Here is a 27039-nt window from a genome sequence, read left to right on the forward strand (position 1 = left end):
AGCCAACAGCCCATAGCCCTGACAAGGGATAGTTAGATTTAATCACCTGCTGAGATTTTTTCTTGTGGTGTCAGCTCAATGAGGAGAAGTCAGTGGGGGATGTTGATTTCAAGCAATCTGGGCAATTACCACAGGTGATGAGCTACAACTGACAGAGCTGCACCCTGCTCCTTTATTTCAGGCTGCTATGTGACTGTGGATGTGTTTGTGTGTGTGTGTGTGTGTATATCCGCTGCTTAATGTTTTCTTCTTTGTCATTATTTACTTAATGGACTGGTACTGATTTCCTTTCGATTCTCAGACCTCACTTCAGATAAGGCTTTTAAGTCACTGGGATAATTAGTAAGGCAGGGTTGATGTTGCTGTTCAATATGTTATGATACATTTTTCCCTCCTTGATACCGACTCCTATACCTGAACATTGCATATCAGCCGATACCAAGTCCAGATCCAATACTGGAGCATAAAAAATAACTTATGTAACATATTTTAACAGCAGTATGCTACCAACCCTACGGACATGATGATTGCCATCACATACATATATACACACATAGAATTAATGTTTTTTTTATTTATTATCTAGGGTTAGCAATTACAGAGCAAATACGCGCTTTAAAAAATTGCTGAGATTTACCTAGCTCAGGCTACACTTCTAGAAATCCTTTCTTCTTCACCGCTCTAAAGACAGCTCCTCTTTATAAAGCAGTGTGATGACCATGTTAAAAACTTTTTCCTTTAGATGTTTTTAAAAACAAAGATGGGCTTGATGTTGGCACTTGCTGTGTAACTATGGTGATGAGTGCTTTGCATCAGTTGTTTCCAGTCATGTGGCTGAGGACGTGATACAACCAACTGCTGAGTTGTAATATTGGCCTCACGTTCCTCTGGTGTGCTTCATGCATATTACTCATCCAGCTTTAGCCCTGCATAAAAATTAATCAGCTTAATGATGTCATCAACCCACGCATACAGCCGCATGCACCCTGCCCCCACCAGCCCATCATCATACACATGTGACCTTAATGTGACTACCTGAGTGTGATTGAGGTGTTAGTTCCATAGCTGCCCTGTTTTGTCTCTGTACTGCGAAATGTCACAAGCTCGTTGAAACAAAACATTAAAAGTAACGAGGAGCTACTGATGTTTTACATATAAAAAGTATTTTTGTTTTCTGGAGACAAAATTCTCCCACAGAGCTGGGAGACAGTAATACTCAACAGATTTCATTTTTGCATTATTGTCTTTTTGTAGCTTTAGTGACAAATATATGATAATGATAATGATTATTTTCCCCCTACAGTTAAGTTGTGTCACTACATATTTTAAAACACTTAAAAAGACATTATGCACCCACTCTGCATTGTGTATGGCATTGGGGGAATCAACCTCTTCCAGTCTTTCACTTTTCCATATCTAATTGTTCCTCAAGGCTTTTTGTCAAATCCCACATCACACTGGCATCCCCGTTGTGTTTTTACTGGGGCAGGTGTCATGTGCTAATGCTCTGTCCCATGGGAGACCCTCCTCAGACCCCGCCTGCGATTGTAGCCAGGTGCTGTTCAGGTGTGTTTCCACTGCAGCGTGGGTCACAGGTGCTGCCAATGCTGCTCCCTCTTCCCACTTTCACTGTCATTTAAACATGCTCGCACAAATGTATGCATACATACTATAATACTGTTAGCTTTCCATGTTAGAGCTGAATACACTGAATAGAATATTATCTCCAACAATTGTTTTAAAGGGATCATTTTATCAATAGTGATCCCTGCAAACTGTACACACACACACACACACATATATATACACACACACACATATATATATATATATATATATATATATGTGTATATTATGTCCACTGCACATATGACAAGAGCAGAGGGTAGAGGAGGGAAGATGAGTCGATGTGGTGCAGTACAGTTTAGTGGATGTAGCTGGTCATTATGCAGAGCTGCAGGGTGTGCTTATCTATTACTGCGGTCACTGGAGCATGAAGAGCTGAAGACGAGCTGAAAGGGGCGCAAATCCCTTTTCTCCTTCCCCATGCCGCCCACATCTCCCCCACTCATCCCAGCCCTCCCTGCCCTCATCCCTCTCTCAGCCCATCTTGGCCCTGGCTGGCCCCTGCCTTGTCTTCCTGAGGCCCTGGCGCCCAGCATGCGACTGGTGAGGCTGCCCAGCTGCAGAGGATCAGCTGTAGCCTCAGTAGGCCTGGAGGGCTGTCTCTCTTAAGAGGAATGAGAAAGGCTTGTGCATGGCCAAGGTACGATGACACAAGTCTCTAGGAACTAGCTGCAAGGGGTCAGAGCCCCACGACTGTATTTATAATAAGTGTAAAGATGTCTTCATGTAGCATGTTTCTGTCACTTCACTGCAGTTTGTGCGAGAGAATGATTGTTATGTGTGTTGAGGTGGACGGACTGAGGACAGGCAGCTTTGACGGTCAAAAGGCCTCAAGTGACTTGTGCATTTATACAGTTGGTGTCTGCAAATGTTTGCACCCCATGAGGAGTTCATTTATTGTTTCAAAATGAAAACGAATAGTTAAATGAATCCTCATTTTAAATTGTTTAGCGCAAGTACGTTTTTTTCTTACGTGTCTCAGACAATTGTTCATCCTAAAAATTCTGTCAGTTAACAGTTAATGGTCTGTTCATGTGCTTTTGCTTTCTCTGACCGAAAATTTAAAATGAACAGCACAGGGGTTTGAGAAGGAGGCACCCTATTGGAGGATCTAAGTACACTTGAAAAAACACTTGTTTGATTTATATACAGAATGTTATGCAAGTTCACATTTAGGGAGATGAGAGTTGGCTCTAAAGTTTACATAAACCCTGTCCCAATTCCACTTCCTTGGCCCTACCTCTAAGTGCCCATTGCTGGTAGTGTCCCCCTCCTAACTGAGCCACAAGGGAGACGGCAGGAAAATCTTCCCCTAGGATTTGGGACACCACTCACTACATCATCATCCTGAATACACTGCTGTTAAAGGGGTGTTTGAAGGACCAGATTGCCACTACCCCTACATCATATAGAGAAATGGGACAACACTACCCCGTCGTGGCCTCGTGCAAAACAAAGAGGTACGGCCAAGTGGTGGGGCTGATTTCAGGAAAATCCCCCCAGAACAATCGTTGTATGAACCCGGTCATTCTAGTCCTACTTCTTTCCTTCCTTCCTTCCTCTCTTTTTTTAAACCAAGTGCCTCACAAGAATGCCTGTAATTGAACCCTGATTGACTGGACGTTTGAAACATTGTCAAATTACTTTATAGGTGAACATTGAAAGTTTTACATGAAAACCCATCAGATGTTGAGTGCTTGTAGAGATGAGCCACAGAAGTCCTGGCTCTCAGTTGCTGGTTCCCTCCATTTTTTTTTATGGTCACAACTGCTCACCCAGGCATCCTGTGTGCTGTGTGTGCTGGGAAACAAAAACTCCAGATAATGTTGCTCCCCTCTCTCGCTGGACTCTAAAGGATTGTGATTATGGCTGAGGGGGTAGAGCGGTTGTGGGATGAAAAGTGTTCTTGGGCTAGATACTGTACCCCAAATTGCCCCTCAAAGAAAAAACATTTAATCACTGTGTGTCTGAATGGGTGAATGGCAATAAACTGTACTGTAAAGCACTTTGAGTGGACTACAAATGCGCTATATAAATACAGACCATTTAAAATGCAAACATTTGCTTCGATGCCTGACATTTTCTCCTGCATTGGCACAGCCCCGAGAGTGGGAAGTGTGAGAAGTGTAGAGACAAACATGGCTCTGTGAGACTTTTTTCTCTACTGCCAGGAATATGGGGGTGGGAAGGTACTTTTTTTCTCAACTTGAAATAAAATAATCTCTTAAACGGCTGCTACATTTTTTGCCCACATACAATGCCATGCCCCCGGAGATCACTCATCGAATGATCTATCCTCTTCACGCAGTTTTGGTGTTTTATTTAGTGCAGGCTTGTGTTCTTTAACTGAAGAAGGAAATATGCCCCCAGTGTTGGAGCTGGATCAGCATTCCTGGCCCATGTGTGTATCCTTCCTTGTCCTTCACCTCGGCTCTCTGTTGTTTCACCGCTCAACAGTTGTTTGGCATCTAACACCAAACATCTACTTATACTTTGATGTTACACACTGACTTCATTCTAAAACCCAACTGGGGGGCAGTTGTTCTTCTTGTTAAATGTGCTCTTGTTCTCCCGGACAGTGCTCTCGCAACCTGACAGGGATCGTGGCAGGAAGCTCACATGTGAATGTGTGTGATGAAGGGGGATGGGCAGGTTCCTACCTAAGCAGCATCCATTACAGTGTTGGTGTTCACATGGTGGGAGACGTTATTAGGCAGCTCATCGCATTTCTCCTCTGAGAGAATGGATGTGTGATTATGAAGTCATCAGCCATGAACCAGTGGGGCTGCGAAGAAGCACCCCTCCTCATGGGTCCTCAGGGTGCCATTGATTGGTGACCATGTGTTTGTGCCTGATAGACTGTGAAATGGTGTGTTGCTGCACGGCTGTGTCACACCTGCGTCCCACCAAGGTGATTGATTGGTTTGGTCATGTGGAATGTTCCCATCTGGTCCGCAGTAATGCATTTTTTTCCTCATTTGTGAATAACAAGCACTGGCAGGAGAATAGTTGGGCGAGGAAAAAGGCAAAGGCCAAGCGAAAACATTTTCCCCTTTCCACCTCCCCTTTTTCCTTTTTAGCGAGTTAGAAAAAATTCAAATAGACCGAGCCGTGGCACCTGATTATCCTGGGAGGGGATAAATACAATCAGGAAAGCCACATCTCCGCTCCCACACGGAGCTGGATTTTAGGACAAACTGTTGGGCAGCAGCTCCTGATATTCTCATATCTGAGGGCTAAAAAAATGAGTGATTTACACCAGATTTCTTCATTTCTTATCTAAAAGCATGGAGGTCACCTTTGTAGCCCCAGTGTTTCTCATTCCAGTTTTCCGGGTGGATTTCTATTTCTTTCTTGAGCGCAGTCTCTCGCCTTTTAATTGATCCGTTCATTCCACCTAACGGCTAATTACACATCAGGCTGCATGAGCAGATGCATTTATCATCATAGTACGTAATAATCAGTGACATTTCAACAAAGAAAAAAATAAATATGCAAATAAGAACTCATTAACATTTGCTCTTGCTGTTTTGAATAATGTCAGTGCTGACAAGGCTGCACATAGAAATTGATGTTGAGCTCAGGGCAAAGGGAGGAACGGTTCTTCAGTGTTTTGTGGCTCCATCATGTTTCTCTGTCCTGATGTCATCCCTAATGCTGGACTGTAGATATTCTTCCCCTCAGTCACAGAAGACACTGATTTTGTACACGACCTCTCTGCCATGTCCCCTCGTCTACACTGAGCTGACCTCTCACCCAGCCAAGCTTTTATTTACTGTCAAATAGAACCTGTCAGAAGCATCAGGATGAATGTACACAAACTATTTTCGAGAAGGAAAAAAGGAAGGCATTTTGAAAGGAGCGGGGGAAAAGTGAGTAAGTGCAGCTCTGATTTGTCCCTGTGCTGTCTCTTGTTGCCAGAGGAGTGTTATTAGAAGCCACAGAGCCTGTCATATTTTAATTTCAAGGCGTCCACAGAGGCCAGAAGTCAACATAAAATTAGCATTGGCAGTTTCTTTATTAATCTGTCACAGCTTCTGATAATTAAACTCCCCTACTTTTCATTTAATTCAACAAAAACAGTGCAAACTATTTAATTATCAGAGTTTTCAATAGAGATTGGAACATTTTGTCGTGATTTAGTCCAGCTAACATTCTGACATGAAGAAATGGTCATTCACTTGATTGGACTAAGGTTTTGTGGTTAGGTGGAATGGAAGTCATCACATTGTAACATGAGCAAGGACACACGGACACCATCAGCATACACATGTGAGCTCAGAGAAAAAAAAGTTTATTTGGTTTCTACATTAACAATTTTTCCTCGTCACATACTATGTGTTTGTTTTCATAGTCTTTTTCTCAGGGCACGGAAAATAGACTCTTTTTCTGGTTGGAAAAAAAGAGGCTCTTGGAATGCGTCGGAGAGGCAGTGAAGCACGCTCACTAATTGGCTGTTTTTGTGGCAAGGGTTTTGAATTGATCCCTGGAGACACTGAGGTCACTACCTTTCACATTATTAGAATAAGGGGCTGAACACATTGCATCATGCTGTGCTTTGCTGCAGCCCTGTGATCAATAAGGAGGCACATTGTGAATGAGTGGCCAGTTTGCCTTTTTCACAAGCACATACTGTTTATTCACTTAATCAGCTCAGCATGTAGGTATCTGACTTTGAACTGGACCAAAACATTGATTGCAAATTTCAATCTATAAAATATCTGCCAGTTTTTCTAATTATACAAAGTCACATTTTGAGTATGTTACAAACACTGGCCAACAAAATAAAGGTGTTTTTTTATGTTGAAAGAAATCGGGAAATGCGCTCACCTAATGAAGCTATAATTCTATTTCACATGTTAACTGATGTCGAGCCAGACACATTGTTTATTATTCATAAACTCTGACTTTGTTTCACATAATAGCCAAATTATTTTAATTTGTAGAAAAACAACTGGTGTGAATTTATAATCACTTTCTGCTTTCATGTAAATCCTTAAAATAAGAGTTCAATAATGAAGTAAGAAGAGGAATTACATTAAAAGGCTTTGAAGATATAATTACTTCAAATTAAATAGGTCTGGAGTGTTTTTAACTATCTTAATATAATATGTACTAAGTCCACATTAACACTTCAGTGCTGTAGTTGAACAGGGATGATTAGAAGTTGACCACTGCACATATCGTCGCTCTCAGTGTCATTGATCATGTGGTCGACAACAGTCATTCTGTGGTTATTGCAGAATTGTGTTCAATTCAGAACAGTTTGAGATCAAACTCACATGTGTAAGGTTGCTGGTTTAAACTTGTATAACAGTAGAGAACATCTGGCTTAGTGAAAGGTAAGCAGTCCTTATTTCAATTAAGTAAAATGATCTTTGAGCAAAGTACTACTCACCATCTTGGGTAAGGCAGCCATGTAATAGCCAGCAGGATAAAGTTTCATAATTGGCAAATAAAGAAATGGAATTAGAGACCCAGAGCTTCTCATCACACCAACCTGAGCAACCAGGCAAGGAGCCTGAGAGCCTTAATACTTTAAAAACTTCCTTAATTGCAATGAGAGGACTTGTTTGAATAATGGGATATCAGTATATACTTAACACTTCTAATAAAAGTCACATGACAACAGCCTGGATTATGAAAAGACTGATATCATGAGGCAAAAACACTCTTTGCCTGAACAACAGTTGAAATGAATTGTAACACAAAGTGCTAAATTTAGCAGAGACTGGGCACAGACGACACCGTTCACACTACAAAGCATGATGCTAGTACAGCCAGGCTGCGAGGAGCCAAATCATTTGGCAGATAAAGGCAAATTATTAGAATTATCCTGCCTCACTGTGACAAACATTTTACAGTGGCACCATCATTTATGTTTATGTTGTATGCTGATAATTTATTTATGTTCAGACATGTTCAACTTCAGCTGAAGCAACACTGGTGACTTCTATCAAACCATGCTTTAAAATGAGGGTTATTAATCCTAAATAAAGATGGCACTAAATGCACCAAATGCACAAAAATCCACCCGTACATCCCACCCACTTATTGATGGCTATCAGGACGTGGAGAGAATTTAAACAAATAAGATTAAAAGTATGAGAAACAAATGACCAACCCTACCTTTAAGGCAGATAATGAATTCTGCTACTTATCAATCATTGTACTGTACGTCTTATTAGTCACACACACAACACACAAGCCTCCCCAAAAGTCTCATGTAGTTCTGCTCGGACGAAATGGGCATACTGAAGAAATAATATTAAAAGTGATAGTTGCTGTTATTGTGAGGCCGCGATCACGCAGAGCTGCTCAGAGGGGGGAAAACAAAGCATCACAAAAACACACAGGCCTGTTACTCATGTGAAATATATGAGTTGTGCTTCTGGTTATTCCTCGTTTCCTCTTTGAAGTAAAGGTGTTTTGATTTATAAACTAGTGTTTCAAACTTAACTGAACTTCTTTCAGGGAACATAAAAAAGAACCGCGTGAGTTGAGTTGAGTTTTTTTTCCTGGAACTAAAATATTCGGGTGACCTGTTTTCTTTAAAATCAGTTACAGTGTTTGTGCGTGTGACAGGAGATTGTGTCAGGGTTATGTTCAGGATATATTTTATTCAGCTAATTTAGGCTCCTGGCTGTAGAACTGGCCAACCCAGCAATATGTTCCACATGATATATCACTTTGTTCTACTTTACCTCATCATCATGAATATGTGTTCTCCTGAAATCTGAATAGTAAGTCATCCACATAGTTGCAAACTGTAAATTTTACATCTGTAAATCTTTCGTATGCAGGAGTTACTCTCTGCTTGTTGCGAGGCTTAAGAGGCAACAATGGGATTCAAACTGTGTCTCTGCACAAGGGCATAGAGGATTGACTTCAAAAGTGATGATCAGCCTTTGTCAATATACAGTGAGAATAAACGATGGACATTTGAACCTTTGACCCCGGGGGTGGGGGCTTCTGTATTTACTTAATATCTACTTTTTATACTTCTGAGGAAGATGGAGGAGTGCAGAAAGGTATACATAGGTCCTAATCAAGGCTTTCAGCTATAATGTATCACCACTGGAGCACCTTTAAGGGCAGAGAGGATGAGATGAAGTGGTTGGAGCTGCTGCATCTTCAGCGGCGCAGCCTGAATGAACTCAGAGACCTGTTCATTCATGACCTCGGTACATTTTAATCCCCAACGCTGCCACATGGCCTGTCCCCCTGAGCTCTATACTCAGATCTGAATGGGGGAGGGATGGCCTGCCATGTCCAGTGGTCCCACAGATTTAGCTGGCTACTTCCTGGATGCAAATGTTGGTCCCCCTTTCAGACACACCCTCACCACACCTTAAAGTACTTGCTTCTGAGAATTGAGGATCAAATGTAGATAGGCAAGTCTCTCAATTTCTGTGTTTCTTGAAGCCGTTTCACCTCTCATCCAAGAAGTCTCAGTTAGGCGCTGTTCTACGTGATCTCCCTCCGATAACCAGTGAAATTACAAGTGTTACAGTTTTTGACCTCCATTCACTGAGCCTCGTCTGAAACCTCGAGGAGGCCCACCTCCCACTTTGAAAACCTCTGGTCTGAGATGAAGCTCATTTCAAACCAGAGTACTGCCCACACAAACACTCAGTGAGCTGTGAGGCTGCATCTGTGTGTCATGGTGTGGACCGAGACGTTGTTTTCACAAACATATCTGTGTGTCCCGGTGGGGCCTGAAACTCAAGCAACGAGCATTAATTATTCACATCAGACGCAGTGTGTGTGACAAAACACATGCTGCCACTAAATATTTAACCTTAGCACTTGACCGCATCTTTCACTCAGAGGACTTTTTCTTTGGGATTGAAAACGAATGTCACTAAACCACCTTTAGATGTTAGACGAAAAATAAAGAAATTAAAATCCCTGTCTGTTTGATCATCCCGCCGTGATGGTGAACGGCGGTGGTAGTCAACAACTTAATCCTATTTCCTTTTGTAAGAGCGACGGCTCAGAACGGTATCACATTATTGTTAGATGAGAAGCAGCTTTGCCAGTTAAACCATCTTGCGTGATGTTCTCAGCTTCTTTTAGTCCCCGGAGACAGTCGGCACAGATGCAGAACAACTGTCTCCTGCAGGAACGCTCAGATAAGCACAAGTGGATTCTCTTAGATGTGCCTCTGTTCACCTGCGCTCGCGAAAAGCAACGTACAGATCAGTCATCATTGCGTTACAGAAGATCCAGGCTATGCAAGTTTTTAACTCACAAAAAAATATTTACCTTTTCCCCAGAGTAAACAGAATTTAGTTCCAACGCTTGTGTCTGTGCTTGTAATATTTGGAGGTCTGACAAAAATAATGTACGATGCCGTTCTAGTTATTCATCATTCTCCCCTTGGAGCTCTCATTTGTTTGTTTGTTTGTTTTTCCTGCGGAGTAAAAGCGCTGATTCTGGATATTGTGATGTGTATGATTCATGCGTGTTGTGGGCTAGAGGTTTCATTTTTCCCCTGATGGGTGCTCGGTGGCTTTTCTTTGAGGTGTGCACACTGGATGTGACACTGATAAAAAGACTCTGACAATTATCACTCTGTCAGTAATTAATTCACTGAAAACATACTTTCCATAAAACTCTGTGACATATGCACCATTTTAGTCATCAAAATAAGGAAGAATTCTGCTACAACTTAGAAAAGTTCTGTCCTGTCTTAACTACTGTGTGTTTGTCAAATAGTTCATGTTGTTTATATTCTAGGCTACATATAGTTCATTGTAACAGAACCTGAGGGAGTCACATATCTATGAAATACAGTATATTGTTAAGAATTCTGAGTTAATTTGGCATGCCTTAAAAGCTCAGGTAGCATGGGCAGTGAAATACCGTATATCAAATAATGTCTTTTTTATAATTAGTTGGTGAATAAGAGTCCAAATACAGTAAATTGATATCCAATGATGTAAATAAAGTCAGTGGATTCCTCCGTCCACTGATTTTTCCCTTCTTTCCCTTTTTGTTTCCTGTCGGCACCAGATAATATCAAAAGTATAAGCAAACAAACATAACTGTGCTGTTAAATGATTGCCAATACTGAGATTTGCCATTGGTATATTTTATTACTGCGCTGCAAAAACACTCCTGTCCTTGTCCTTTAGTAGAAATTATTATTTTCCCAATAAATTCTCACACACGCACATGCGCACACACACATACTATGTGCACTATGTGCAGATATTTGTGCATTGTGTATCTAAGTTATTTCTTGTTATTATATATTATGTCATCATACTACAGCAATTAGAATTGTTTACACTGATGACATAAATATGAATCACATCATATCCTTTTACAATACTTTTCAATCTCTGCTTTAACTTACATTGACTGCTTAGCATTAAAGCGATTCACAGCTTTAGTGGCTCCAACATAGCTGTTCAATACCCTGCAGTACATGGCTGTCTGTTCTTGAAAGCCTCCATGTGAAGTTACCTTCACTGCACAATGTTAAAAATTACTGAATCATAATTTATTTGAACTAAATCAACAGAATCAGGATACCAAATGTTTTCTATTGTCAGGTAATAATCAGTATGTTTTCATATTGTCAGGTAATAATCAATATGTGAGACCCATCTCTAATGAAAAATCTTGTATGTGTTTTACAGGTAAATCAGAGAGGGCTTCATTTCTTGGCTTTGGGAGAGAAACTGGAGCATCTGGCTCCCAGGTGAGTTTCTTAGGTTTTAATGTTGTTCATGTTGCTCCAGTGGTTTTATCCTATATGGGCTATATACATGATATGAATTCATATAACAGCCTTCACTTCTAGCTCTTCTAAACTGTCTCATCCAAGTGGAATTTCATTTCATCTGTAAATTTTGAGTAAGCAGTAAAAAAACCTCCAGCGAGATACTTGCAAACCCACCGCTCCACATTAATCTTTTGTTCCTGGTAGCTAGAAGGAAAAACATTAATTTATCTTTGATATTTGATTCTTGGCTATGAAAGATTTATTTCAGCTTTGACCAACTTAAAAATGTGGCAACAATTACACCCTGTCCTCTTCCATTGGTTTTATAAAGGGAATGCTTACTATTATTTAATCTAGACTGGATTAATGTAAATCCCTCTTTTCCTGTCTAAATAAAAGCTCCCGTCACTGTAATTACCACAAACACAGCAGTCAGGCTTTAACCTGGAACAAGAGATGAGACTCTTTAACTTCAGTGTGACTTTTTTCTTTGTTTTACTGCTAATTTTTAATTTGCCTGGTCAAAGAACACAAACAGGAAGACTTTCCATATAATAACACCAAAGAATTCACATTGGGAACATCAATAAAACATTAAAAAAATAAATAAAAACAACCATTGCGTTACACAACGCATTTTATATTACACTACTGATTCATATCCTGCTTCTCTGCCCGATATATAATGGTGCAGTCAGTGTGTGTCAATTGGTTAAGCCTAATAATTGAATAAGGCAATATGCCATATGGCAAGTTGCCATGTGTAGCCAACCACTGCACATCATGACACACAAATAACCCAACGTGTCATGTGATTTCTAAGGCCAAGAGAAGAGCATCGCTATGGTTATAACTCAGATGTTCTCATTCCCCCAGTTTTGCTTGTCAGTGCTCAGAAGCCTTCACTTGAGCTGCAGATGAATTTGTTTCAGATGCGAATTTCTGGATCTTTGTGTCACAAACTCTCTGGACAAACTCTGCATATTATTAGATGTTAAGATGTTAAACTAGTTTTAACAATAAAACCATATTTAATCTGCAAGATTTTGATTTTCTGTTTCTTGCATGACAGACTTCAGAATAATGTGCAACAGCCCTAATTAATTCATTACTGGCTAATAAAACTAATGGTTACTAAAACTAATAACATGTTCAGAGACAGTCAGTTATTCAAATTTTCACAACACCATGGTGGTTTCTGTCTGAGCAGCTAATATAAAAAAACAGATTGTGCTGCTGCAGGGGTTCAGTATCATTGAGCAACCATTTTTATTAGATTACATTTGTAATAGTCTAATAAATTGACTCTGAACCAGAGAAATAAGTTAAAACATTTTTATAGTGTATTTAGATTTTGTTTGTACACTCACCGAGCACTCATTCAAGAATAATTGTTCACAAAACAGCCTCATTTCTTCGTGGTGTGGATTCCACAAGGTTCTGGTCCATGTTGACATGATTGTATCACACATCCCTACAGTTTCTGCCAGTCTCTCATTCTACTTCATCCCAGAGGAGTGGTATTGGATTCAGGTTGAGAGACAAATTTTGCTTTGGGAGCATTATCTTGTTGGAAGTAGCCATTTCAAGAAAGTAACATGTGGCCAAAAACGAATGCATATGGTCAGCAAGTCCGCCCCTCATAGTTACGCCACCACCAGCCTAGACTGTTGACTCAAAGTAGGTTGAATCCAAACTCTTAGCCCACCATCTGCAGCCTCAGCAGAAATCCAGGTTCACCAGACCAGGCTACATTTTTCAAGTCATAAACTGTCCGGGGTTCTGAGCCTGTGTCCACTGCAGCTTCAGACTTCTATTTTTGGCTGACAGACGTAGAATCTGACACGGTCATCTTCCGTTGTAGCTCATCTGCCTCAAGGTTCAATGTGTTGTGCTTTCTGCTCATCACAGTTAAAAATAGTGGTTAGAAGTCACTTTAGTTTCTCTGTTTGGTCATTTTCCTCTGAGCTCTCTCATCAGAAAGTTTCCATCTGCTCACTGACAGCTCACTGGTCGCTTTTTCCTTTTCAACAAAAAATACTCAAACCAGCCTGTCTGACCTCAACAATGACGTCATATCAAAGTCGATCTGAAGTTTGACCTGAACGTTGACTGAAGCTTAGACATCTACTGTAAAGGGCTCAGCGGTCACTGTGTCAATCCTGAGCTTGTAAAAGGGCACGTGAGGGGAGTTTTTGAGACAACTACTACACAATGCTCACGTGATCCCTGCTCTGTGGGTCTGCAGCCGATTACTCCAATTAGACCAAGCTCTTAAAGGACATGGTAAACTTTCAAAGGTTGGCAAAGGTGACGCAGAATTAACAGGCGTTGCATGTTACATATCACATTTGTATATTTGTTATTTACAGAAATTACACTGCTTGTATGCTTTTCACGCTTTTGCAATATTCAGGAAACAAATGTTGTAACGTATGAGTTTAATATTGCCAGCTGGCGATAAAGTTATTTTTTACCACAGTCAAGTGAATAAAAAACAAGATTATTTATTTTTTGGTTTAAAGCAGCTGTGTGTGTGTTTTCTCTTTCAGTCTTCTCTAAGGTCGGACGTTGGGTTGGCAAGTCCTAGTTCAGTTGCTCCATCTGGGAAGTCAGCTGCTCCGTTCTACTCCTTCACTGGGGCCAATCCCAGAAGACGTTCTCTACAAGATCCACCACCAGTTGGTCAGTTCCTTTTCAATGAAAGTCGTTAAATGTTTTAAAAATAATTGTCTAGTTAAAAAAAAATCTGTAGTGTCTCTAGGAATGATTGTGAAGAAAAATAAATCTTATGTCATATAGTTCTTATTTTGCTCCTTAACCCATCGCAAAATTTTGGATTTGGTCTTTAATACAGTCAGTACCTAACACCATTTTTTAACATAATTCATAAAGGCAATTTGAAACAAAAAGAAAAATGTAGAAGGATAAGAAATAATAATAATTAGAAAAAATAAAAGGATGCTGCTCCAAACTAAACCATATTTAGATTACATGAGGAAATCTGCTAAATCAGTAGGTAATTGCAGATGTTATTTTCTACTGGGCTGGGAAGCAAAAAAATTATCCTTGTGTGCTTTATAGACAGGATAAAAATCACTGACCAGAGCCTAGACCAGCCCACCTGCCCTAGAGAAAGAAATCCAGTCTGAATGGGACCTAAGACTCCAAAAAGAATGAAAATTGTAATCAAAAAGACACTCTAAGTATCCTCCTGCCAGCTTGTGTATCATCCTCTTACATTATCTTCAGAGCTGAGCTCTTAAAATGAATTGAAGTGGAATGAAATAAGACTAAGAGTTGAAATGTAACATCTTTTAAAAAGCAAACACTTCTGGTGAGTTTGCAGTTGTTTGTGTATGGTAGTCATAATGTATTCACCAACATTTTTTTTTTTTTTTGGTGAAGCCGTGTTGTGGGGGAAACAGAATTAGGGCTTGTTTACGGCACATTGACAGTCGCTTCCTTTTCGCCTGTGAATGAGTGGATGTGCTTTCATCTCTTCACAGATCCTCTACAAACAAAAAAGGTTCGCAAGGTCCCTCCTGGCCTGCCTTCATCTGTGAGTGGAAGATCATCTACCTCTCATATAAATAGATTTCACAGTGAGCTTACTTAAGCAGACACACACACACATCTTTGCTCCTTACATGCACCCCCCCTCCCACACAAAGATGGCTCTTGACATCACTAACCACTCCTCTTGGATGGGACTTCAGTTGTGTTCTTTTTCTTGGGTCTTTGAAAAGTGACACCACTGATGCTTGTTGATTTAAATTCTTTCATGTTTGTTGTAAACATGCTTGTAGTTTTATGGTTGTATGTAACAGTGTCTGTGAGGTACATCATAGTGTACAGTTCTCTAGCTGTGTGTGTGTGTGTGTGTGTGTCTGTGTGTGTGTGTGTGTGTGTGTGTACACGTGCATGAATAAGCGTGTGCGTGCGTGCACATGTGTACCTCGAGGTGATTGATTTTCAGTGCTGCGCTGTCACAGTCTAGCCTCCTCTCAGCCTCTCCTGGGAGAAAGAGAGGCTGTCAGAGCGGATCCCCAGCTCTGCTCTTTTGATGTTTAATTAGTCATTACGTAGCCGAACAGGAGGACAGACAGAGATTAATAGCACAGAATATCTGAAATTTCAATTGGTAATGATCCCGGTGGAGCAGAAACCATTAGGATGCAGGGAAGTGTGGAGCTCAGCTTGCATTTGCTTAGACAGTGGGTGTTGGAGTTCATTAATATGCATAAATCACTAAGTCAGATGTTCATTGTTAAAACCATGGCGGATTGGCAAAGGTTTTATGAAGCCCTGGCTTAAATTCCTCAAACTAGTACAAGACAATCATTTTTTTCTTTTTTTTTTAATGAAAAGCAACTGGTTTACCAAAACCCCACTCTTTTGTTTCCTTAAACAATGAAAAGGTTTTTCTGTCTCTTTTTTGTAGCGAGGGAGTCTGAGAATGGATTTGCCTTCTAGAGCTTTGATAATCGTCACCTCTGCTGCTGTTTCTGTGAAATCAAATATGGAACAGGCCGGGGAACATAAAAGGCTGGCATGTGTTTTGTTTCTGGATTTGTATTTGAAAAGAAGTTTGTCAGAGCATGAGGGAGACAAGCAGTCCCTGGCAGCAGCAGCAGGAACGTGCGCTGCCTTCCTCTTAAGTAAGTGATATATTTGAGGTCTTGTCAGGCGGAGGGAGGGAGGCAAGGAATGGCTGCTTCGCGGGTTACATCTCTTTGTTGTGTAAATGGACGCTGGGCTTTTATTTGTCAGTACTTAACACATGGGCGCAGGTGCGGTTCTGTGACTCATAAGAGTACAATCAAGCGCTACAATGCTAGATGGGGAAAAACAGTGACAGAGCATGGGATAAAATACAGCTTCTCCTTGTCACTCAGTACTTCTCAGAAGATAAAGCCTGCAGCTTGGGGGAATTATCCCAGTTAGTCTTTGATCCCATTTGAAAGAATGAAGATGGCAGTGTTGAATAAAGGGCTGTAGGTCTCTTCTAACCTGCTGACAGAGGAAGGGAAACATTAAGCCAGTTTTTTGATAGGTGCTATAAGTGGAAAATGTTGAGTGGGAGTTTGTCTGGCAGCTTTTAGGAGGTGTGAGGATAGTGGTATTAGGCTAATGGGAGGCATAGGTGAGTTACACTGGCCTGAACTATTGAATGGTGTTAAGGGCTACTCAAAATGTGTGTTGTGACAGTTGTAGAGGGGGATCACTGTATGTCCGAGGATGGTTATCAGTCCAGACCCGTGTTTGTGTTACTTGTAGCGAGGTTGGTGTTGAGATGTGTCGGGACGAAGGCGCACCTGGAGCCACAGCTACTTTGCCGGAGGCAGCTGTGTGAAGAGCCTGTAGCGTACCTGTAAAGCATGAATGCAGCTGCAGATGCCACTGAAAGCTTTTGCTTGTGTAAGCAAGCACGAGAGCCCCACCAGAGACCTGAATAGCTGCTTGATTTGGAAAAAAAAAACCTCAACACAGTGCTTCCTATCATTATGTCTACTGCTGGGAATTTTCTTATTTATTTATTTCATTTTCAAATCCCCTTTTTCCTGCAGCTTGTATTCTCCACGCTCAGTCTAAAAATAAATGTAGGAGTTTTAAATCAGATGGGCGCTGCAAGTTGCAGGTCCAATGATGTGATGTGATGTGTGTGTACACGACATGATGGAGCTGAATCAAAATATTTACGGGAGCACATCCTCTGTGCATTTAGGTCTTGACACTGCAGTGCACCAGGATGTGAAGGCTATCTAGACGGGCCAGCTGGTGATTGCAAACATTTAAATGTTTATAAGGCTTTTTCATCTCATATACAGACGCCCTCCTCCCTCAGCCACACACATACTCTCCTCTGTGGTCTGCTGGATGTGTGCTCGCAGACATGGGATACTGCAGATGTGGTTGTAATTGTGTGATGCATTTACCTCATAAATCCTATGTAGCATTATTGTAATGAGTGTTTCAGGCTTGCCACATGCAGGGTAGAACATTGAAATTCTTTAAGACATTCATGCATGAAATAATTATTTTCCTTACAATGCAAACCTTTGCTACAATTGGCTGCCTGCATCATTTGACTGTATGAACTGTGAAGGACAGAGCATGTTGTCATTGGTCAGACAGGATGAGAAGCTGAGGGATGCTGATGGGCAGCTGTGTGGGCACCTGTTCGACGGGAGGACTGAATATAGAGGGAGGCGGTGGTGGTGGTGGGAGGTTGCTGCTCCTGGTGGAAAGTTGAGTCTTGGAGGATATTTATGGCAAGCTGCAAGGGCATTGTGTGTGTGTGTGTGTGTGTGTGTGTGTGTGTGTGTGTGTGTGTGTGTGTATGTGTGTGTGTCAGTTTGTGTAAATAGTGGGGTTTTTTGCCCCCCGTCCACGAACCCCTCGTCAGAGGCATGGCGGCTTGATGTGACACTTCCTCCCTGGCTCCGGAGACGGTGACTTCAGGAGGGGAGAGAGAAAGTGGTGGGCAGAGACTCAGCTCCCCTCAGGGATTTGTGCAAGCGAGAACTATGTGTGTGGATGACAAAAAAGATTGACATTTGATTTTGACAGATCACTCGCACACCCTTGTTTCTGAAGAGATTTTTACTGTGTGAGCTGTAAGAAAGGAATTGTGCTTGAGGCTTTGAATCTGAAGACCCAGAGATGTTCCTTGCGGCTCTGTCTGGTGGATGACATTCAGAAGATATATCTTCTCTCTCTATCTCTGTGTGTGTCTCTCTCACCATCTGTCTTTAACAGCTCAAAGACAAGAGCTCATAATATTGTACTAACCTAATGTTCCTGTTGCTAAGAGAACAGCTTCTTTTTGTTTCATCTTTTTGAGCAATGTTAGTAAAAACTAAAAGGACCTGATGAAAAGACTGCGACTGAAATGCTTTAATACAGCCAAATATAAAAAGCCAGGATCGCCAATGGCCTTCATAAGTCTCTGGGCAAAATTTGATTTTAGGGCTACCCATCTGAATGTAAAATAAAATGCATTTTTTTTAATAGTTTGTAAAATGCAATTAGCTTTGACACTGATAGGGTAAGATGATATTATATTTTCCATTACATCCTAGACTGTTCACTTATTTTTCTAATTTTTAATGAGTCCCGAGACAGAGCACTGTTCCCCCAGTCCACTGTTATTATTTCTTTGGTGCAGCCAATTCAAACACAGGCATAATGAACTAAAACAGGCCAGGGGAGGTGAATAACAAGGCCAAACTGTGATCTGCATGTCATTACTCATTTTTGTTTTTGTACTGAAAAGTACAATTAATCACATGATAGATGATTTTAAGTGTTTGATATTAGAAGAAGTGACACGTGTATCAGTGCTTATCATATTCTAATTGAAGTGGAATTTCTGTATGTCCAAAAACAGTTACAACACAATAACCAGCAAATAGTACAAATATCAGAATCAAATTTAGATTCATTCCAGTACTAACCCTAATTTTAACGTTTTTAGATCAATAACTTGATTCCAATTATTCTTTTATTTTTATTTTTAGCCTTTCCAAGAAATATATTTTCTTGATGTCCACAAGTTAATTTGCTTTTAAAAACATTATTCACAACTGCCTCAATTGAATAAAATAAGCATAAAATATACAAATCAGTAAAATAATGTTTGAAAATTGAGAATAAGAAGAATTGTATATTTGACATTTAGTTTACCAATGTTAATGGCTGAGTAACTTGATATAAACATTGGAACAAATACTGTATGTGGGTTGCTCATTCTGAAAAACCCACTGAAAATGAAAAACTGTCTCTAAGCTGCTGCCCTTCAATGTTTGTTTCCTTCCTGTGTTGTTTTATAAAATATAAATCTCATCCATATGAAAGCAGCTAAATCAAGCAAACAAGCTCTGACAAACCCAGTCTGCTGCCCTGCTCAAGTTGGTGCTGACAGTCAAGTGAATGTTGTGTTTGCTGTCATCAAGTGGAGACATTAGTGGGATGCCCATGTGCAGCTGAAAAGATTTTGATGTTGTTTTAGGTGGACGATAAAAGGTGAGGTGAGTGATCTTTATCAATGTAAATAGACATGTGTCCAAAATATACGGTTCTGTGTGCGTTTTTTTTTTCAGTAGAAGGATGACAGAATGGGACTAATGTGTATTAGCATTCCCAGATGTCAGAGTTGTTGGTTCTGTCCGTGTGTGTTATTTGCAGGTGATAAAATTGTTCTGCTCTTTGAGCTGCCAGGGAAAACAGTTTAGACGGTGGCCTGACCCCAGTTAGTGAGCTCCCCAGAGAAGGCCTCATCAGATGGCTGATTAGATAGACACCCGTGGTTTGACATGGATGATGCTGAACAGTCGCTGCCACCCCTGGGTTCCTGGGCTTGGTTTTTATCTTTGTTTAGTTTGATGAAATTTACCACTGACATTAGAGGCTGCAGATAATGGAGCAGGCGAACAAACTGGAGGCCTGACCTCTTTCATGTGGAAGGAGAGCGAGGAGTTAAAACGGGTATAAAAATAATGCACAGATTAAAGTCATTACTCACATTCTGGCCTGTTGTAAATTATTCACGTGGGCTTTGCGTGAGTGTACGGCATTAATGCAAAACTTGATTTAAGATTGTTGGCAGGCTTTAGAGCACAGGGCCTGTCAGCAATCACTAAGGTAGAGTGTTTGTTATTTAGACACCATGTAAACCAGCCAGACTGCTCTGACCAGGAAAACATATCCCTGAACCACATGAAGCTCATGTCCTGGCTGAGGGTCTTAAATGCAGGACTCAGCTGTAGGTCAGAGGTTATGTGTACTATGGTGCGTGCGTGTGTGTGTGTGTGTGTGTGAGTGTGAGACTATTGATATGTTTAAGAATGGAACAGTTTAGGATTCAGAAATGAATTGTGCAGGCATTTGTAAGAACTAAAATGCCACTCAGTACAGCACCCAAATCAAGCTGCAACAAATTTCACAATTCTCTAGAAAATTGGTGAAAATGTAAAAAAAAATAAAAATCCTTTGTGTGGTTTTTGCGTAATCCCTCTAACAAACAAAACACAAATAATCCAACAAACAAACAGACAGGGACAAAAACACAACCACCTTGGTTGAAGCCATCATATTATTTTCTAAACTGTGATATTGTTCAAGTGTGAAATAAAATATAAATCTGTTTGTATGAAACTGAGAATGTAAACAAAGCGAGCTGTTTGTCAGGAATAATAATATTTTTAGATTTCGGGACTTTTCGTCTTCTAGTGAACAGTTTAGAGCAGATGTCCAACAAATGCGGTGTGATTTATTTATTTATTTATTTATTCCTGTGAGCTTGGAGGATGGATGCAGTTAGCACAGTACATTCATTTACAGCTGTCGGACACACTTTTGTAATAGCTGTTGTTTGAAGACTGCTGTGCCCAATTATCAATTTGTCTATAGCCGTGTGCCGGTTTGAAGGCATGAGTGAGGACAATTGCATGCAACATATACATAAGTAAAATTATAATGAGCAGAAATGGGAAAGTCATGCTGCCAAATGCCTTACTGGTAGCACTAGGAAATGATTTCGATGAGATGAGACATTTACTTTATTAATGCCTGTTCTTTATATATTCAAACAGCAATGTTTGAAACAATGACAAATATAATTCAAGGAGATCACAGCAACAACACATTTCACTGCTTATCAGTCGCAGCATAACAGAATTAAAGGTCAGGAGATAAATACAGATATAGATACATATATAACCAGCTGAAGGTATAAATCAACTGGTTGTATGGCTCAATTTTATAATTTAGTTTTCCACCAAAAAGTGTTTACTGGTAAATTAAATTCTTGTTTTTTTAATTTGAGACTTTGCTGTGCACATTTTGTTTAGTCACTATAATGACAAAGGACAGGATCATCTGCAAGTGATCGCATTATTTACTACTTAGTGCTCCATTTAATTCCAATATGAATCAGTTAAATTAAGATTTGTAATGTGAGAATGAGAAGAATTATATTACTGACATTCAGAGGGTTTTTACATGAACCAATGTTACTGCTTAAAACAAACTACAAGTATTTTTTTTGCACTAAATGAAAAAAAAGGTTTTCACAGCTTAAAGCATCGTTCATCCTTAAAAATTAAACACATTCACATGGCAGACTGCAGTGTCTCTTGTTTATATGACAAATGAAAATGCTAACAAATGGATAGTCACAGAAGCAGATACGATGGATAAAGTGCATGTAAATTGTTTAGATTTATTTGTTAAATATATCAGTTTGAGCGTTTACCCCCCTTTAAAAATAATTGTAAGCCTATTATTAAGTTTATCATTTAATTTGAAACATTGGCACAACATCATAGAATCTTCTGTTTTCTGCTTAGTGTCTTTATTCTGTGGGTGGCCGAGCTAATTGGCTGGGCCTGCCCGATGAGAGCTGAGGAATTTGAACAGAGAGCAAAGACACTGTTTGGTTTGACAGCCGTGGTCGACAGTTTCTGAATCTGAAGTAGGAGGCAGTCAATCAAGTTGATGATGTTTCTTCACTTACTCTTCCTGAGTGGATGTGAACAAGCTCAACGCTCTTTGTTGGAGCTCTTATATGAGGAAGTCTTTATAAAACTTTGTGACAGCTTTGGGTAAATATGTTTTATCAGTACAAACAGAAAAGCACTATGTCTCTCGATATCGTTGTACTCATGTTGATCACCTTAGAGATAGAAAGAGAGAGAAATAAACTTTAACAAAGATTAACACAAATTAATTCTCTGTAAGATGCTTATAAAACTGTTATTAACTAATCACACCAAATGACTTATTGCAAATCCCATTGTCTCTTATATCATTTTTACTAAGAGACAAAAAGTAGAATTTGTGCAATTGTAAAACACTGATAGAAGATTTATTTGTGGATTATGAGTAGCAGATTATTGTGTTACACTAACTAATTCATAGCAAGGAATTAAAGCAAGAACCCTGATAAGCCTGAAAAACCAAAACATGAACGATACAGAGTAGATACGGATATATACTAATTCATTTTTATATATTCCTGGGAAGTACTTAATTTGATTTTCCATCTTTTATACTTCATCCATGACCATTTAACTGATACTAAATTGAATTCAATGTTGTGTAAATAAGGTCCTAAACTTAACACTGAACCCTGCAGTGTCTTGAAATCAATACATTGATGAAACAGTCTAGGGTTTTAGAGGAGTGAGGGTCTGACCCCCCCTCGCTGGCAGACCTTCCCCTAATGAGAAGCAGAGCAGGAAACAATCTTCCTGTCTGATGACATCATCTCTAAATCCGTGAGTGAGACAGGGGTGACCTCAGCCCCATGGATTTGCTCTGCATTTCTTGACACCCAAACAAAATCCAACAAAAGCACCTTGTGACGAATGATTATCTTTAGAGACGACGGTGTGAACAGGTGGGAGGCTCCCATCTTTAATGTACCCACTCTGACGCTGACTGCTTTTTTCCACAACATCAGAGCTGTGACCTGTGTGCTATGGTTGTCCATTCACAGGGTTTCATTACGTAAAAATTCAAATTGTGGAGGCCATTTTCTCCTGCATAACTATTAAAAGTTTTCAAAGAAATAGTCCAGCACCGGCATGATGTGTGTGAGCATGAGTTCCCAAATTATTGCCAATTTCTGCCTGCTTTCATGTGTTTTCCCTCACAACACTGTTGCTGCGTGTCTGGACTTGTTTTAAAGCCCCTTCAAACGCTTCTATCATGACCATTTCCCTCAGAGCATCATCTTGAAACGGTGCCAGATATAAAGCGGTAACAGCATGTCGAGCCAGTGTTTTTGGATGAGTTTTAAAGAGTCTCGGAGAAGAAAGGGGGGATAAATAATAACAGCACTGAAAGGAAAAGCGTAATAAAGGCCTAGTTTTCTTAGGGAAGTGGGAGCTTTCATCTCTCTATAACAATAATGTTCTCAATGAGTCCACAGGCCTGTGTTTAGTCCAGGAAGCTACGAGTGGTCGACATGAAAGGCTCCAGTCGGACTGTACAGACCGGCCTCTCGCTGGAATATGCTATCTGGCCTCTCCTCCTCTCCTTTCTTCTCCTCTCCTTTGCTCTCCCCTCCTCCTCCTCCCACATGATAAAGGTAATGGGGAGCTGTGTGGCGTGCAGTGACAGTAAACTATAGTAAAATGGTTGTCTATGATTTTGCCCCCCCTCCCTCTCCAGTGCTATCCCCTGTCTGAGGCCCCCAGGGTTTTGGAAATGGAACATATTTTTTTTCCGCTCTGATGTCATAAGCAGGCCTGTTTGCAGCTGTTGCATGCTTTACAACTCTGTGTTTACAGGCACTTCTCAGCTTAAGGTCTGCCAACACCAAAACTCTCATATTCCACATTTCATAAATACTTAGTCCATCTCCTTTTTCACCCCCCCCCCCTCTCTCTCCCTCTCTTTTTCTCTCTCATTACCTGGATATGGACTCAGTCTTTCTCTTTCCTGAGCCGCTCTCTTTCTCTCACTAATGTCTCCTAATTGGTTTGTGAGCCATATGTGGGAACAGGTAAAATGTGTTGCCGGATGGTTGTGGGTTTTTTTGTTGTTGTTATGTTTGTTTGTTTTTTTACCAAAAAGCCATATTTCACCACACTGCCTGCCTGTCGACGTGTTAAATCATCACAAAAACAAAAAGATTAGACGCTCTGGATTAAAACGTTGGAGAGAACAGGCTCACCGTGCTCACTTATGCATTCATTTGGCTCTCTTTGAATCACACATATTAATAAATCCTGCTGAGAATGAAATTATTTTAGTTCCAGTTTGTTGGGGTTCCCATGCAGAAAATCTGCATGTTTTTTTTTGCCCGGAATTAAACATTTTTTTCTCTCTCTCTGTCTAAATCCGCTCACACATTTGTTTTCCGTCCCACCCACTTGCCTTTATCTTTTTCATACCCACCTCCCTCCCTTCCCCCTCGTCCTTTTCCTCTGTGCCTCAGCACTTAGAGGCTTAAGAGAGGGATGTACCACATGAGCCACTCCCTTCTGACAGCCTCCCCTTCCCACAGTGTGGAATGGTAGACTCCTGCTTTGCATAAGTTTCCTCTGAGTGGGTTGTGTGTGTGTGTGGAGGCCAGTGCCGAAAGAATTATTACTCCCTTTTGAACGATTTGGATGTATGTCTAGAGAGGAAGCCAGTGTGCTGCTGTAGTGTTACCTCTATTGCTTATAAATAAGCTATAATGTATTGCGCCTACCCTGTCCCTGGAATGGGCAGTAACTCTTTAATGTATTACTACAACGGGAAATCGGTGAGTAGTCTCTTTGGGAATGTCTGTTTTGGACTGAGGAGATCTGGAAGAAGTGAGTGTGTGTGTGAGATAGAGAGAGAGAGAGAGAGAGTGAGTGTGACTGTTGGTGTCAGTCTGCTTGTCCATGACTGTCCTTATTCTATTTATTTAAAATGAAAGCACTGTGTTCCTTGTGTGTGTGTGTGTGCGTGTGTGTGTGTTTGTGTGTGTGTTTGTGTCAGTGTGTGGATGCATGTACCCAAGGCTCCTCTTACTGCTTTTCCATTACATCAGTTAAAGCTGCAGTTCCAGTGTCTTTACTGTGTTATAAACTTATGTTAGCATGCTTCTATATTCTTCTTTGCACCACAGCTAAACGAGTAAACACTCTTGGCTACACTGAAAAAGAAGTCATGCCATTTAAAAAAAAGAAAGTTCTCTCGCACACAGAATCAAACGGTGCAGCATAAAAAAAAGTTTTTTGCAGCCTTGAATTTATTTTTACTGGCTGGTTGCTTCAGCTCGAAGTCTGGGTTGAAATAATAACAAGTGGGAGTCTGGGAATGATTAAGGGAAAGAGGCAGCCTGTTGAGGTTAGACTTTCCTGTTTGCAGATTGAGCTCCAAGAACCAGTGTTGCTGTTATTCCATCTGTTTTTAATCATTTTGGCATTCTTCACGCCACAGGGAGCCTAATGTGATTTCTGAACTTCTCTGTAATGACCTCTTTGATTTGTGTTACTCTGAAAACGTTTTCTGCACGCTTGGTAAATACATGCATCTTTTCCTGTTAATGTGTACATGCGTGTTTTACCTTCACTTGGACTTGAAGGTACTGTTGTTTTGACTAGAGTTACTGGTCGTGCTTGTGCTGCAGAAAGTTTTTAGAAGGTGATCAGCCTGTTTTTTTAACAAAGTTTTTGTAAAAAAACTATTTTGTGGGATGATGAATCTGCTCAAGGACATAGTCTCACAATAGTGAGATAAGCTCTCTCGTGCATTTCAGTAATCCTTAAGTAATGATCCTGTCATAAGCAAATTACACTGGCGCATTTCCACCTGTCATTGCATGTGCTGTTTCTGCTATTTCATAAAGAGCATATGCAACTAACGGAAAAATAAAGAGGTTAGGTTTTTAATGACGTTCTATTGAAAAGGTCATCTTACTCAAGCTTGTGTTTCAACTTTCCTTATAAGCCATTACAGCATTTCCTCTTTGTTCCCTCAGCACAAAAGACAACTTTGATCTTTTTCATAAGTATTAACAGGCTTGTGTTACAGTTGGTGATGGGGAGAAAATTGATAGCATGTGGAACGAATACGCAAAATTTATGATCAAAAGCACTTGTTAAATAACCAGCATCAAATTTTTTTTGTTTTCCCTGCAAGAGGAAAATAAATATGGCACTCATTCTTTACATTAACTTGATCCATATTAATTTGTTGTACTGCAGAGTTGCACAGCAAACTCACCATCTGGAGCACTGGGAGAATTCACAGTGGGCCGTTGGCTTGTGAGCTGGTGGCACAGAACCAATACGGATGGAGAAATTCACTCATCTTTCTTCTGTTGCCTATTAGTGAAAAAGAAGAAAATGAAGCGAGAGAGCTGCAGCGATTTTCAGGCCGTTTTTCCTTATTTCGCTTCACAGATAGACCCCCCCCCCCCAGCTACAGCAAGTTCAATGTCATCAGATTTTATCTTAAATAAAAACACAGAAGACACAACATGTGTTCATGTAGATGTGACATTCCTGCTTGTGCTGTTGTTTTCGCAGTGCAACAGGTTATAGCATGAACACCTCACACATCAACAGAAGCTAATCCTTACATCTCCCTAATGTTCACATATGTTGCACATTCGTTCAAGCACGAGCGCTACATGTGCAACACAGTCAGGTGTGAGGGAATAGTGTGTCTGTGTGTTGAACTATCATAGTGTATTTAACGTATGTATAAGACACATATGTTGTGAGGGGTTAATGAGGTTGCATTGATGCCAAAACCAAATTTTTGTGGCTTTAGCAACTGGAAGGTATTCTGCTGTGTTGTCACTCTATTTTTAGAGAAGCAGACTCCCAGAAGGCTGCTCCTCTGTCACTATGTGCACTTGGATAAAATATTTTCCCTACAAGGAGAAAAGCAAATATATTAAATTACTTGTTTTTCTTACATAACAACTAAAGTCATGCATACATTTGCATATTGATACAGATAGAACGCTGTATGCTGCAACATAAATGTTGTGGGGTGTGTCACTGGTATTTATGGCAGATTGCAAAAAAATTGTTTTCTTATCTATTTTCTTCTGTTACATTTAAAATTGTATTTACCTGTGGTTATTTGTTGTGTAGCTACATATGTAACACATCCATTTGTTTATTTGTATTGAATATTTTTCATATTTACAAATGATTTAGTATTTAGTATAATTTATT

At 40.2% G+C, this 27039-nt stretch overlaps 1 protein-coding gene across 10 annotated transcripts in view; it reads left to right on the plus strand.

Annotated features, from left to right (window-relative positions):
- tcf12 (transcription factor 12) overlaps nucleotides 1-27039 on the plus strand; it is a 70359-nt gene that overhangs the window by 22983 nt on the left and 20337 nt on the right. For 9 of the 10 annotated variants that reach the window (XM_069523739.1, XM_069523759.1, XM_069523769.1 and 6 more), the window contains 3 exons: nucleotides 11277-11338; nucleotides 13915-14047; nucleotides 14872-14924. In XM_069523739.1, coding sequence (XP_069379840.1) covers nucleotides 11277-11338; nucleotides 13915-14047; nucleotides 14872-14924 — 248 coding nt within the window. Of the gene's footprint in view, nucleotides 1-11276; nucleotides 11339-13914; nucleotides 14048-14871; nucleotides 14925-24385; nucleotides 24624-27039 lie in introns of those variants that run through there. The other variant, XM_069523793.1, reaches the window with a different exon arrangement.

The sequence above is a fragment of the Paralichthys olivaceus genome, chromosome 1 (assembly GCF_024713975.1).
Source record: "Paralichthys olivaceus isolate ysfri-2021 chromosome 1, ASM2471397v2, whole genome shotgun sequence".
NCBI classification, from domain to species: Eukaryota; Metazoa; Chordata; class Actinopteri; order Pleuronectiformes; family Paralichthyidae; genus Paralichthys; species Paralichthys olivaceus.